Genomic DNA, 14,907 nt, shown 5'->3' on the forward strand with positions numbered 1-14,907 from the left:
CCGAGCGCGACCCATTCTGACCCACCAAAACCCATCGTCATTAACTCTGACCCTCCTCTCCACTGACTAAAATGTTTACACTTGTAATAAAACAAGGCTGTAAAATTCTCACTAATCGGAGTTTGAATTTCTAGCGTCAATCGATCAAGCACCGCTCTGTTATAATACCGGTGAATCTGACCTTTACGATATAAAATGTTTGTCGTCATGAGCCATATTACGATGAATTCCAATTTAATTATAATATACAATTATTAGCACGCAATCCTCCCCGATAAACACCACCTTAAGGTACGAAGACACTTATGTGTCGGGAGGGCAGGATTGCGTGCTACAGTGAAATTTAGAGCTGTGTCGGTGGTAGTTCACTACCAGAAGGACCACCCCTACCGAATTGGTCTAAATGGAGTAGCCAGACGAAGAGAGTTCTGGGAGAAGGCAGCAGTTCTCCAGTAGCCAAATTGGCGGAAATCATAGTGATTGGTACGGCAACTTGGACATTAGTCCCAGGCGTGGTCAGAGTGACTTTAACGGTTGGATGCGGGATGGAAGGCAACGGGAAACCACCACTCTATTTTCCCTAGTTTGCTGGCAGCAAAAAGAGAACATATGAACAATGGTCTTTCGCAGGTCAAAATGTAGTTCCGGAGGTAAAATATCCCCCCATTCGGATCTCCGGGAGGGGGATGGCTTGGGAAGGACTATTGGACGAGGAAGTAATAATGGGGGGAAGACAGACAGAGAAAGAAAGACAGGGAAGAGCAAAAGGTTTAGGATAGGGACATGGAACGTACGTACTATGTTACAGGGAGGAAAATTAGAAAATCTTAAAGAAGAAATAAAACAAAATAATTTAGATCTGGTAAGCGTGTGTGAAGTTAGATGGGAAGGTAATGGGGTATTGAACAGCGAAGGATATAGAATGTTTTACTCAGGTAATGAAAGGGGCGGTCATAATGGTGTAGGAATAATTCTTGGAAAGCGCTTAAAGGAGAAGGTAGTGAAAGTAGAATTTATTGATGATAGAGTTATGATGTTAAGATTTAAAGGGAAAACGAAGGATCTAGCTGTGATACAAACATATGCACCGACGACTTCGCATGCAACTGAAGAAGTAGAGGAAAATTATGAGAAAATAGAAGAAATTATAGATAGGGTGAAGAAGGGTGCATGCATAATTCTAATGGGAGATTTCAATGCAGTTGTGGGAGAAAAACAGGAAGGTAGTATCGTAGGCAAATATGGTTTAGGCGAAAGAAATGAAAGGGGAGAGGGACTGGTGAATTTCTGTAGACAGAATTCACTAGTAATTGGGAACACTTGGTTCAATCAGCACAAGAGAAGATAAACATGGAAATCACCAATAGACGGAATAGTTTTCGATATCTGGGCAGTATTCTTAGTAATAACATGAAGTGCGAACGTGAAATAAAAGCAAGGATAGGAATGGCGAAAGAAGCCTTTAAAAGAAAGAAAAGTCTGTGTTGTGGGACCTTGAACAAAGAGTTGAGAAAAAGACTCATAAAATGCTTCGTGTGGAGTGTTGTACTGTATGGGGCGGAAACGTGGACATTACGTAAAAGTGATGAAAATCAAGTGGAAGCCTTCGAAATGTGGGTGTGGAGAAGGATGAAAGAATTAGTTGGGTCGAGCGGGAAACGAATGAGAGAGTGTTAGAAATGGTGGGTGAGAAAAGAACACTTTTAGATATTATTAGGAAGAGGAAGAGAAACTGGTTGGGACATTGCCTAAGAAGAGATTGTATCATGAGGGACGTCCTAGAGGGTATGGTGGCGGGAAATAGAGGGAGGGGGCGAAGGAGACTACAATTAATGGATGATATTAAAAGAGAAAGATCATACGCGACGACGAAGAGGGTAGCGGAGGACCGTGGAGCATGGAAGCTTCTCAACTGCGGCAAGTGACCTGCCAATAAAGGCAGAATACCTTTGAATGAATATAATTATTTCCTTGTTGAATTACAGATACTTTTCAGTGTCAAATAGGATGAAATTTGAGTCTCGAATAAGGTAAAGTAGACTATCGTAAAAAAAAAGTATAAAATTATACTGTGTCTCAAAAGTCAAGTAGTAAGTCATATTGCTATTATTACAATTACAATATTAATATCCAAAAGTGCCTGAAGTTCTTTTTTTCATTTAGATATTGTAAGGATCCCCACATCACGACAAGAGCACATGCCAATACAACACGTGCTATTGATTATAAACAACCTAGCAGACAAGAAGCCGACACGAAAGACACCGAGGAACGCCGAAAGAAGACGGACCTCATGGAAGGATCCGAAGAGGACAGATAAAAGGCGGAGAACCGAGGGACCCAGCATCAGTTGCCCAACTGATCAGATCACCTACACCACCCTGAGGTCGCACTGGACTAGGGGTACACCTATCCTTCCCGAGGTCGCACTGGACTAGGGGTTCTTTCTACAACCAAGCCTCGCGAAGCTGCCTTGAGCTGAGGGGGCTAACCTTCAAGGCAAGTAAATAAAAACATCCCAGGCAAGTAAATAAAAACAAGTAAAAAGGAAGAATAATGCAGACCTCGAAAGTAAAATGTAGACAAATTCCACCAGTGTTCAGAAGATACTGTCTACGATACACTGAGCAGAGTGGTTCGGTGGTTCGTTGGGTTAAAGTGTGACTGTGGTCGGTGGGTCAGAGTGGGTCACATCGAGTGGTGTGCCACGTTGAATCACACTACCCACTCCATCCCTGTTCGTGATAATTTCACACGAAATTTTAGATTCAATATTTTGCAAATTTCCTCCTGATTTCCAGGCTAATCCAGTCCAATCCATTATTTCAAACTCATTTAATCGTCTTTTATACTTTCTTTTTCGAAATATGTATATATAGATTCTCCACAAAATCGTTTCATAAGTGTATCTATAACGCTGACGCAAAGCATTATCATTATTTGTGGGAACACGCTCATTTCGGATATATGAGGTTCATAGTTCGATTACAGGCCAAGTAAGTTTATGATGAACAACATTGGGCTGTGAATTTTCTCAGAATTCTTCAATTTCCTCCAACATTCCCATTTTATCAATATACCCTACCTTTCACAATCATTTACTTTCATTAATTACTCTTCTTTTTTATCCTACAAGACATAATCATAGCACGTAAAAGTGATTTTATATTTTATTTGTTCATTTCTCCGCTTGAGACAGAATTGATGATGGTGAATTTCAGGTTTACAATGAAGTATAGCTGCATAGTTATCTAGAAAAACTAAAGTTCTATAATTTTAATAAAAATGAACCCTAGTTTTGAAATGTTATGATTCTAAATTTTAACTTACATGATAAATTTGACGGATTTAACAATAGAAGGCATACAAGCAAACCTCTATTTTGTAAAATAATAATAACAGATTAGGTTGAAGAACTTACCGGATCAAATGATTCAAAACTGGAGCTGCTATCACTGTCACTGTCGCTTTCGCTACTGGAACGCTGGCTCGATGATCTCTTGGAACTAACACTGAATCTTTCATCTGCATCATTAGTATTGTTCTCCGAGTCAGCAACACTTCTCTTGTATCTAACAAGTGCAACGTTCGGATTTCCTCCAAAACCATTCCCATTCCCATTAAATCCATTTCCTCCCGGTCCATTTCCTCCAAATCCATTTCCTCCACCACCACCTCCAAATCCGTTTCCTCCACCACCTCCTCCATATCCGTTCCCTCCACCGCCTCCTCCAAATCCATCGCCATCCCCATATCCTCCTCCTCCTCCACCCCCTGGTCGGTCAAAGTCACTGGAAGAACTGGAACTGGAACTAGATGAAGTATCTCGCTTCTCTCGATGATACAGCTCATGGAAAAGTCTATCACGCCTCTCATCGGCTGTCACCAACAACAAACAACTGATGGAGAAGAAGAGTAAACGAATTCTGCAAAGGGCAATATATATATATATATATATATATATATATATATATATATATATATATATATATATATATATATATATATATATATATATATATACAATTGGTAATCTCAGAAATAAAAAAATAGCCTGATTTAATAAGATATTAACTTGGCTACCTCTCAAATTTAGACATCCGCCTAAAGTGGCCTAATATTTAAGGAACTTTCATTTACCCATAAGTCATGCATAACTTATTACTCGATAAATTGGTCATCCGTCCATTTTGGAACTTGGACAACATTCAAACAACCTTTTTCTTACGCTGCTAATATTAATTTACCTCTGTGTGTTGGAAACCTACGCGATCTTCAACGCGAGTTTATAAGCAGATTGACGCCATTGTGTCTTTCTATTCATAATCTACATTTCAAAACATTTGGTAATCCAGTTCGGACAAATTTATTGACTTGTGCTTAAAAGTTGGATACCTGAAACCAATGGTGATCAACATAGACAGGCTTCAGTGTAATTAATTTCAAGCCCCTTTTCTCTAAACAAAAATCTATAAAACCTAGAAGTAACGAACGTATTTTTTGAATTAGGTAGGTTTTTAAAAGCTAAAATTCGAGCAAAGCGGCTAAACTTCCTTGGAAAACAGATGAAAAAATATAGCAAATAGTCATTATAACTCTGATCATTGATAGAACTTTAGGAAATAAATCAACCGAAGAGCTTCAACCAGCAAGCAACTTACGAAGTATCGAGTTCCAACGCTATTTTTTTCATTAATTCGTTTTCGTGGCTAAAAATTTGCGACTTGTGTTTTAAAATAATCCCTCATATATCCTTGCTACACAGATCAATACAATAAAATAATAATAAATAAACTTTAAGACATATGAAATCAAACCCTAAGACACATGCACTGAAGAAACTGTATGTTGTTTGGTCATGTAGCCCAGTGCCTTACTATTGGAAATGTGGCGTAGGATCCAAACTGGGTAGGAACAAAATATTCAGCTCAAAACCTGTTTGGATCCTACGCAGTTTGGATCCTACGCAGTTTCGATTCTATGCAGTTTGGATCCTACGCAGTTTTGGTCCTACACCATTGCCCTGAAATAATTTAAGTTTTAATCATGCGCTCAAAAAAAAATTTTATTATCTCTTTAATTTGTTTAACCTGTCCAGCTATCAATTAGGGTTATATTCGTGGTCTCAATAATGACCGAAACTGCGTAGGATCAAAACTGCGTAGGGTCAAAACTGCGTAGAATCCAAACTACGTAGGATCCAAACTGCGTACTATCCAAACTGCGTAGAATCGACACTGCATACACTGAGAAAAAATTGTAGGTGACGTACTTATAAAGATAGGTTACATGCGTAATTCCTGTAGTTTTTGGATTTAACGTACAGCAGACGTATAACTGAAAACGCATGTTTTATAATACTTTCTGTATAAGTGTTCAATCTATACGTACTTTCCGCATGAAACAATGTAGGCGGTCAAGATCTCACATACCAATGGACGTATATAACATATAGCTGACGAAGGTAACATAAGTATATGCATGTGATATACGGAAAACTGTTAGATGTTAGACATCCTCCAACGGCATGATGTAACATCTAAGGGCAGTGCCTATGTAGCATACGTTATCCTCTTGTGACACTTCGTAACGCAAGGCCGAACCCCTCCTCCTTTGTTATATAACAATTTTTGATTTTTCTTTTACCACCAATTTTGATTATTTTGGGGGCTATTACAATAGAAAGAAACTATTTTTAATGGTATAACTTTTTATTACAAAATGATAATATTATTATGAATATATTTGTAGCGTTTTTCGCCAACAAATCCAAGTATTAGAAAATGGTAGACCCATAATAATATTTTAACCCCATAAGGTTGTTTTATTAACCAATCCTAATTTTCCAAAACTACTGTCGTTTCCCAAAGAAGATCGCACCCATCATTTAGGTCAGTGGTAATTTGCAAGGAGAAAGTGCTGCGGAAGATGCAGTTAAAACAGGGTCTAGAGAAATAACATCGACCTTTTCTGGACTTATATATATCCGTTATTTTGGAAAGTTACGAGCCTATATAAATTGAATCACACAAAAGGGATTCGAAAACGCACTAGACACCAGCACGACTGGTGAGGAGCCCTGTGTGTTACAATACAATAAAGCTCCATTTTGTGGATATAGCAGCATTGCATTTACGACACACGCTTTTCTGGAGTTAGTTGTTAGTGATCGTAACCTGTTCGTGGACTGTATTATTTTCAACACAAAGTTCGTTGCACAATATACTATTTATTATATTGTAAACACCAGTGTTGGGAAGTAACGTAACGCAAGTAACGCGTTACTTGTAACGCGTTACTTTTTCAGTAACGTTTCCTAGTAACGCGTTACATTTTTCCCAAAGTAACTGTAACGGTAACGCGTTACAAATTTTTAAGTAACGTACCTAGTTTGCGTTACTTTTTTCGCGTTACATTTCGGATGAGTAACTACAATATATGTATATTATTTTTCGGAAACAAACGTTTCTTTCCTGTAAGTGAATTTCTCGGAATGGAGCATGAACGATGTCACTGACCGACAGTCAGGCACCGGCACTCAAAGAATCATATAAGATCATAGTACCACTTGCTGTTTTTCGAAGATGAGGACAGCCTCAGGGAAATCACGTGTACTGATTGCAAGCACCTGGAAAGTTTTGTCATAGATTTTGACAGCTCCAATTCATTCACTGAGTGAACTACGAGTGCAATTGTACCGATAGTCTATTTTACTTTGATTGGTGTTGTTTTTATAAAGATGGAGAACAAAAATATTTTACCGTTCGAACATTTGAAAGATACTTCTTCTTAAAAGCTCAAGATGATGGTGGACAGAATTTAAAAGTAAAGTGGTGCCCCGGCGGGAAATTTTGTCAACAACTAGGGTACCATAATTAACGATATAGAGTAAGGGGTTAATGTAAATAAACTATGTTCTGATGAGCAGGCCCACTTTATTACTAGAAAATAGTTTGTTGATGATTTGTAATATTGGAGTTCTTTCAGTTTGCGGATCCTAGAGTCCCGTGGATTATAGAGTTTGGAACAACTAGCTTTAAAAAGCATGTATCGATTTTAGAATTACTTGCAAGTTTTGATTCTCATTTTATTAGTTGTAGTGTAATGTTTCTCAATATTCTGTATTTTCAATATTACATAACAACATTGTTATTATTATATAATTAGTTTAGCAAAAGAATAATAAGCAATCAATTTTTCTAACGCATATTGATGGGTAAGAGTCGAGCTAAAACTCGACTCAGATTCAAGTCGAGTTTTGAGTTGAGTCGAAGGTAATATTCTTGAGTCTAGTTCCGAGCCGACTCACTGTTTTTGGCGTCTAGTTTCGAGTCGAGTTGAGTTTGATAAATGTTTCACTCGTTTTAACTCGTTTTGAAATAATGGGCTGATTCCACTCGAAAGCGAAAGCCATGAGAAATGTAAGCTAAGCAGTAATATGGAATACTTTTAGTGTTCCTCACGAGAGGGGACACTGCTCGCATCTCTTCTCGTCTCAATATCGAGACCGGCTCGGCTCAACTGAGCCGATAGCTCGAGCCGGCTCTCTTGGGGTGAACCATCGGCTCGAGCTGGCTTGGTTGGGATGAGCCATTTGCTCGGTTCGGCTCATCTGGGCCAAAGGCTCTAGCCGACTCGGTTGGGTGAGGTGTTGACTCGGCTCACTTCGTCAAGCTGCTCAAGTCGTTGACAATTCTAAACCTGGGCCGAGCAATTTTGAAGATATTTGGCCAGTGCCCTATAACTTTTAACAATGTTTGACTCGAGGCCGAATACTCAACCTAGACCCTCAACCCAAATTGAGAAGCTCGTGAACAATGTCCTTGACTCCTAGACTTCACACCGAGGTTGGCAATCAACTAGCTTTTTAGTATTCAAATACAAACCGCCTACCTTTCATGTTTAAACACAGTGTTGTTATAATTAATAATAATAATAATAATAATAATAATAATAATAATAATAATAATAATAATAATAATAATAATAATAATAATAATAATAATAATAATAATAATAGTAATAGTATCATTAATAACCTATATTGTCTATGTAAGATACTTGAAGAGAGTACTCGAAACTACACACCAGATTTGGCTCGATTCCACTTGAAACTCGACCTTCGAAATTCGAGTCGAGCTGGAGGAAATTTCTCGATCTGAGTTCTCGAGTCGAGCTCAAAGATGTCTGTTTCTAGTCGAATCGAGTTTCAAAAAAACTCGCCCATCCTACAGTGACCAGATTCTAACAAACGTAAAGTAAGACACAGGTATAATAGTATATGGTAGTTTACTGCGTCGGCAATACGCATATCCTTATTTCATTTAATGTTAACCTTAAGTTAATCAACATTTTTTAAAAAAGAAGCAGCACTGAACTAAAGTATTCCAGGAATTCAACAAAACTCCAGGTGCTTTGATGAATGACAAAATGATTTATTTTATGAACATACAGTGAAACTTCGTGTTGGGTTAAAAAAAAAAAAAAGATTTTCCAAGCGTGGTATTATTTTAAGAAATGAGAGAAAATTTAGACCGGCACAAGGGAACTTCTACAGGTACTTAACTTGATCATCATTGACATAAGTTGAAAAATAAACTTTCCTACCTTACCGATATCTCAACAAGCCCTTCTCAGTAAAAGCAATGAATGTATTGTAAAAAAAAAAAAATGGTTTGTTGATTGTTCTCCATCCCTAGTCTTTTGAGGAGTGTTAAAAAACACAGCGGTTCATCATTCAGGAAAAGAGTGCCTTTGATTCAAAACGTGAATAAAGAATGAAACATTAAGATATTGCAAATAAATTAACTTTGGACATTTCGCAGAACTTTTAAAAGAAGGATATTTCTCGACTTTCTAGGCGTCTTCGCAACACGCAGGACAGCTCTTTGAAAAACAGTACTGTACTGCGAAAATCAGTACGTCTCATCACCGTAGCCCATCCCTAAGAGTAACGCAGTATGGCATTTTAGTCAATGTTACATGAAAATATTAAAATATTCATATAGCTGTCAAGTAAAAATTTGTCCTTGCATTTACATAAAGCAATTCAGAACGTGCAATAATAATAATAATAATAATAATAATAATAATAATAATAATAATAATAATAATAATAATAATAATAATAATAATAATAATAATAATAATAAAATAATAATAATAATAATAATGATAAAAATAGCAGCAGTAATAGTAGTACGGAAAATTGAAGTAATAAGATTTTTTCACATATTCAAAGTTTCCGACCTAAAAGTAACGCGTTAGTAACGCGTTACTTTCGAAGTAAAGTAACAGTTACTTTTTTGGGCAAGTAACGCGTTAGTAACGCGTTACATTTTATGAGAAAGTAAAGTAACTTGTAACGCGTTACATTTTTACAAGTAACTTACCCAACACTGGTAAACACACAACTAAATACAATAATTGCTATGCATAAGCAACTACACACTATGCAGTCACATACGCCACATTGGCACTTATAAAAAACTATCAATCGTCCAGCGTTGCCAGATACAAAACAAAAGAGTAATGAAATGCGGCCGAACATAACCACTGCTTTAAAATTTCTTCGCATTCCCACTCGTATCGCTATTTCTGAGAATATTATTTAAAACTTTTGATTCTAATCATTATCCACTCTTTTCTTCTAAGAGATTTCGCATGTGAATCAGAAGAAACACTTTTTCGTGAAATAGTATTTTCCGCGACGGAACGATCCATGATTTGCAGACCAAAAGATATTAAAAACCTAATTCGTCGGATATCTTCCCCTTCTCTTCAAAATGCACCTTCAAAGTGAAGCGATAAAAAGCATCCCAGCACCGAACCTCATCTATGTTGAAAATTTGATTGAGATCGGTCGGATGGTTCAAGAATTAACTTACAAATGTAGTTACTTTCATTATATATATTATACATATTATATACACATATATATATAAAAATATATAAAAATGATATATAAAAATGATCGAAGGGGAAGATATATAAAAATGATCGAAAATGACCAATATTAATGTCAAATCTATAGTTTTCGGGTTGGCTGATATGAACAGTGACACTTCCGATGCCGTTTAAACCCAAATTCAGTCCCAATTAGTACTCCTAAGGGGAATGGTAACATGTAAAAATAAATTGAAAATTACCGATTAACTGAAGTTCAAACTGAAAAACCGAATAACTTTGTTTTTCACGAAATTTTCTATCTGATATAAATATGTTTGTTTTAACACTAGTTACAGCGTATAAAAAAATGTAATGCAGGCCTACTTACAAATCAGTTTAGTACCATTGTTTTATGGTAGTATTTATAGTACCTTGTTAAAATGTTTGTCTTCAAACTGTCAAATATAAATCACAGTAAATTGTGTAGTCTGCTGTCAAGAAAAAAGTATACCATACTATTTTCTGATCGGTATAAGGAAGATATACCATACTATTTTTTCGATCGGTATGGTAAAATTGTATTTTTCCATACTTTTTAACCGTAAATTATTAATTATATGTAAACTTTGTTATTTTTAAGTGATTGAAGTGAGGTAATCTTACGATGATATTTTAAAAGCTGGTCATTTGAGGGGACAAGGAAATCACTTGGGGAGGGCCCTCTGTGGCTACACCCCTGGTTATTACTCTTGTAGACGCCTATAAAATTTGGATATTTTGGAATGTTTCTGATGCTGTAGATTCTTTAGTTTGCAAGACAGAACAACAAGTGTGGTATTGTTTGTTTTTGTTTTAAATGTAAATTTAAAATTTGTAATAACCTGACGTAGTGCCGTTTGAAAACAAATAACTTCGTGTTGGGTTGGCAACACTGTTAATTTGGTGGTATCGAGTAGTACATGAGAAAATGTCCCCCTGCCGATATTTATTTGTTATGTTTTGTACGGAGGTAATGCTTGTTAACTATTCTAGCATCAAATCCTTTCAGAGAACATTGTACAGTTGTTGTTAACGAATACTGCTTGAGCACAAATAGGGGCGATGAATCTTTTCAAAGTCGGCACTAATCGTAGAAGAGAAGGAAGAAGACAATATATTGTAATTTTTTGTTTGTAATATACAAGTTATGTATCATTAGTCAAATATAAGTGTTATTCTTGTGTTAGTGTGGTAAAAGTAAAGAGTAAACTCATACCAAATTTCTGTATGTTTTTTATTTGATGAACTAAGAGGAATTGTTGCATTACCATTTTTTCATTATCCATTCATTCCATCAGTACACTTTTTGTGTTATAATCGTTTCCTTTATGTAACATACAATTGGCAAACAATTACTATTTTAATACCATGATACAATATAGGCCAAGACTTGTAGATATAAATAAATGACAGATACTAGTCATAGATACATACTCAAAAACAATATAAATAAGAATATGTCTTCCCAATCTTGTAAAGTTTATGCAGGGGAGTAGGAAGGAGAGAGCCCAGGGGACACGGGCCCCCCCAAATGTTTTCGACCAAGTACTTTGGTACTTTAAAATTGGTATTTTTTTTTTCTTGGAATAAACACCAATTGCCTGTCATGTACTATATTTCAAACCAAAATATGTCACTAAACAGTTCCTAGACAAGCCGTATTCGCCAGTGTCATTCTTTAAAAATGTTTGAATTCTGGGGTACGGAAATCGAGTTTTCCAAGAAATCTCTTTAACTTACAAGCACATGCAAACACACACATACATACATACATACACATACACATACACACACACAAACACACACACACACACATATATATATATATATATATATATATATATATATATATATATATATATATATATATATATAAGATATATATATATATGTATATATATATATATATATATATATATATATATATATATATATATATATAAGATATATATATATATATATATATATATATATATTTTCTATCAGGTCTTGTTTCCATTTCGTACTAATACACAATAACACACTAAGCAAGGCTATGTGATAATATGTAAAAAAAAAAAACACTATCACGTAACAGTTTCAACACAATAACTGTGTCTTCATCAGACTTCCACTCTTTCTAGCTGGTTGGGAGTTGGTCATCACTTATATAGTCTCCGGAGATCAACTTTTAATTAGGCTCCGCCCCTTCATTAAAAAGTAACACTTGTGTAGTTTTCACTTGAACTTTTTAACTGCACACGTCTCCAATTAAAAGTTTACTTTTTTTCACTGGATACATTCCGTCCTCTAATTATGCTTATTTTCCTTATTATTTTTTCTCTTTCTTTCTTCTTCCTTTTCATTTCTTCTTCTTTAAGCTGAATCTTTTCCCACTCTTTATTTATCGAGAATCCTGCATTCCAATTCATCACCTTGTCTCCTGCCTTCATAATCTCCCTGGCTTCCTTCCATTTTCTCACCAAAGTTCTGTTCTCTACTTCTATGACCTCTGCTCCTTCCCATCCTATCCTGTGGTTTGTCTCTTTCTGATGCTTGTATATCTCATTGTTGTCCCTTTTGAATCTTACATCCTGGTGCTGTTTAATCCTTTCTTGGATTTTCTTTTTTGTTTCTCCTATGTAAAATTTGTTACACTCCGCACATCCTACTCTACATATTACTCCCCTTTGATCTTTGTCCGCTATTGCTTTTCTCTTGGTTCTTCTGATTAGTTCAATTATTCTGCTTCCTCCTTTCTTGTACGTCCTAATTCCTGCTTTCCGAAGCATCTTCTCTGTTTCTTTGCCTAGGCTTTCTATTCCAAACCATTTTTTGTTCTTGTCTTCTTCCTCTTTCTTTCTCTCTCTTGCTATGTATCTTGTGACCCTATCCTCTTCGTTGTATCCATTTCTCCTTAGTTGTGTCCAGAACTTCTTTAAATCTATTTTCCTCTGTTCTTCATTTGTGTTTAGGTCTCCTATTCTTTCTTCCATGGTTTTTATGAAATTCTTCTTTGTATCCTCATCCACATCACTTCATTTGTGGCAATACACTCCCGCTGCACACTCTTTTTGGTACCAGGATGTAATAAACTCACCTCCTTCCGACTTCTTTATTTTCATATCTAAATAGTTTATCTCCTTGTCTACTTCTATTTCATTTTCTAGTCTAATCCCTTTCTTTTCATCTTCCACGCCCATTATGAATTTGTCCAGCTACCTTTTCGTTCCCTTCCATATTCCTAAACAGTCGTCCACATAACGGCAAAAAAGAAGCAGTCTTTCTCCTCATCTTTCTATCGTCTCCTTCTCCCATCGATTCATTATTATATATGATAGTACTGAACTCAAACAAGATCCTATATTAAGTCCTTCCTTCATTTTACCAATCCTGTCTCTGATTATACAGTATCCATTCTCCCACAATGCCTCTAATCCTTTTCTTACCTTCTTACTGTACCCAATTTTCTATTCTCTTTTCACCCATTTTCTCTTCTATTATTCTCAATATTTCTTCTCTCTTAAGGCTCGGGAACATACTCTTTTAACATCCAGACTAAATAGCACTGTGCTCTCATTTCTTCTTCCTAATTTATCTATCATCCTCTTAACCTCTTGCGTATTCTCTACTCTCCTACTTTCTTGTCCTTCTCTCACTGCCTCGGCTATCCTCTTAAGCTTTTTCTCCAACAGTTCTAACATATTAGTCCTGCAGTTAAGCACCGGCCTCAACTTCACTACTTCTTTGTGGATTTTTGAAAATCGTTCCATCCTAGGTAACTTTCCTTCTTCTCTCACTAACTTCTTGAACCCTTTCTTTTTGCAGTCCTCTATAATATTTTTCTTTATCCCTTCTTCTTGTCCTTTTTCCGCCACATCTTCATATGTCTCGTCTTTCAGATCTCTTTCAGAAGTTTTTCTTCATACCATACTTTATCCATCACAACTATAGCTCCCCCTTTGCCTGCCTGTTCCACTACTATGTCCTTTCTCGTTCTTATCCTTTTCATTTCCATTTTCTCTTTGTCAGTGCGCCTTTGGCGCGGGAGACCCGGGTTCGATTCCCGGCGGGAGCTCATGTGGTTCGGATTCCACCTTAATCAGTAGGTCCACATCTCATATAGCCTCGCTGCTCAACGGGACGTTAAACTCAAAATCAACTCAACTCTCTTTGTCAGTCAGATTGCCTCTTTGTCTTCTTAATATATATTAGTGTCGAATTAATAGTATTTGGGGTAGCTGCCACGATTAGTAACACTATCGTTTCAGCGAGGCCCAAGTTCAGCCGAATGGACCTGGAAACAAAGGAGCACAGGGAGGGGGAATGCATTTTAGCTTGGTCTACGACCTCGCACCTCATGAGCCTACAACCATACCGAATTTTAAATTCCTATTCCCATTTCAATCATGATATTTTATGTCTCAAGGAAACGTCCATTTAAATAACATGGAGTTTTTTCTCCTCCCCATTAGACTCCCTAAAAACTGAAAATATTCACTTTTCGGAATTTTCCTCTGAGTTAGACTCAGAATGCTACAGTTATGCGAATGCTTACCATTGGGGCCCTACTCGAAGTAGCCAATAATTTGGTGGCCAAAACATCTCCCTTAAGAGTAACATGGGGAATATTTTCTCCTTCCCATTAGATCCCTAAAAACACAAAATATTCACTTTTCGGAATTTTCCTGTGGGTTAGTCCCGGAATGCTACAATTTTTCAGTTGCCCATAAAACCTTAATAAATTTGGAATTTTTAAAAATTTTTGTTGATTTACACCTATGATGCCATCGGAAAGGATACCGACTTTGAACTTCTAATTCCAATTCTAGGTACCTAAAACACAAGAATTTATGTCCAAAAAAAAAAAAAAAAAAAAAACCTAAGAATAACATGGAGAAAATTTTCTCCTTCCCATTAGACCTCCTAAAAATTAAAAATGTTCATTTTTGGCACTTTTTTCGGTCGGTCATTTCCGGAAACAAACAAACATGCCAAATT

General features: G+C 36.3%; 2 protein-coding genes across 4 annotated transcripts in view; one reads left to right on the forward strand and one right to left on the reverse strand.

The window, feature by feature from the left end:
- The window catches only part of galene (potassium two pore domain channel subfamily K member galene), a 222,863-nt gene that overhangs the window by 87,561 nt on the left and 120,395 nt on the right, over nt 1-14,907 (forward strand). The gene's annotated exons all lie outside the window — the stretch shown is intronic.
- The window catches only part of LOC145693128 (uncharacterized), a 37,464-nt gene that overhangs the window by 11,242 nt on the left and 11,315 nt on the right, over nt 1-14,907 (reverse strand). Inside the window, exon 2 of one of the 2 annotated variants that reach the window (XM_081768856.1) lies at nt 3,422-3,899. In XM_081768856.1, coding sequence (XP_081624982.1) covers nt 3,422-3,899 — 478 coding nt within the window. Of the gene's footprint in view, nt 1-3,421; nt 3,927-14,907 lie in introns of both variants that reach the window. The other variant, XM_081768855.1, reaches the window with a different exon arrangement.

This window comes from Thermobia domestica, chromosome 8 (assembly GCF_964235325.1).
Source record: "Thermobia domestica chromosome 8, izTheDome1.hap1.1, whole genome shotgun sequence".
Taxonomy (NCBI): domain Eukaryota; kingdom Metazoa; phylum Arthropoda; class Insecta; order Zygentoma; family Lepismatidae; genus Thermobia; species Thermobia domestica.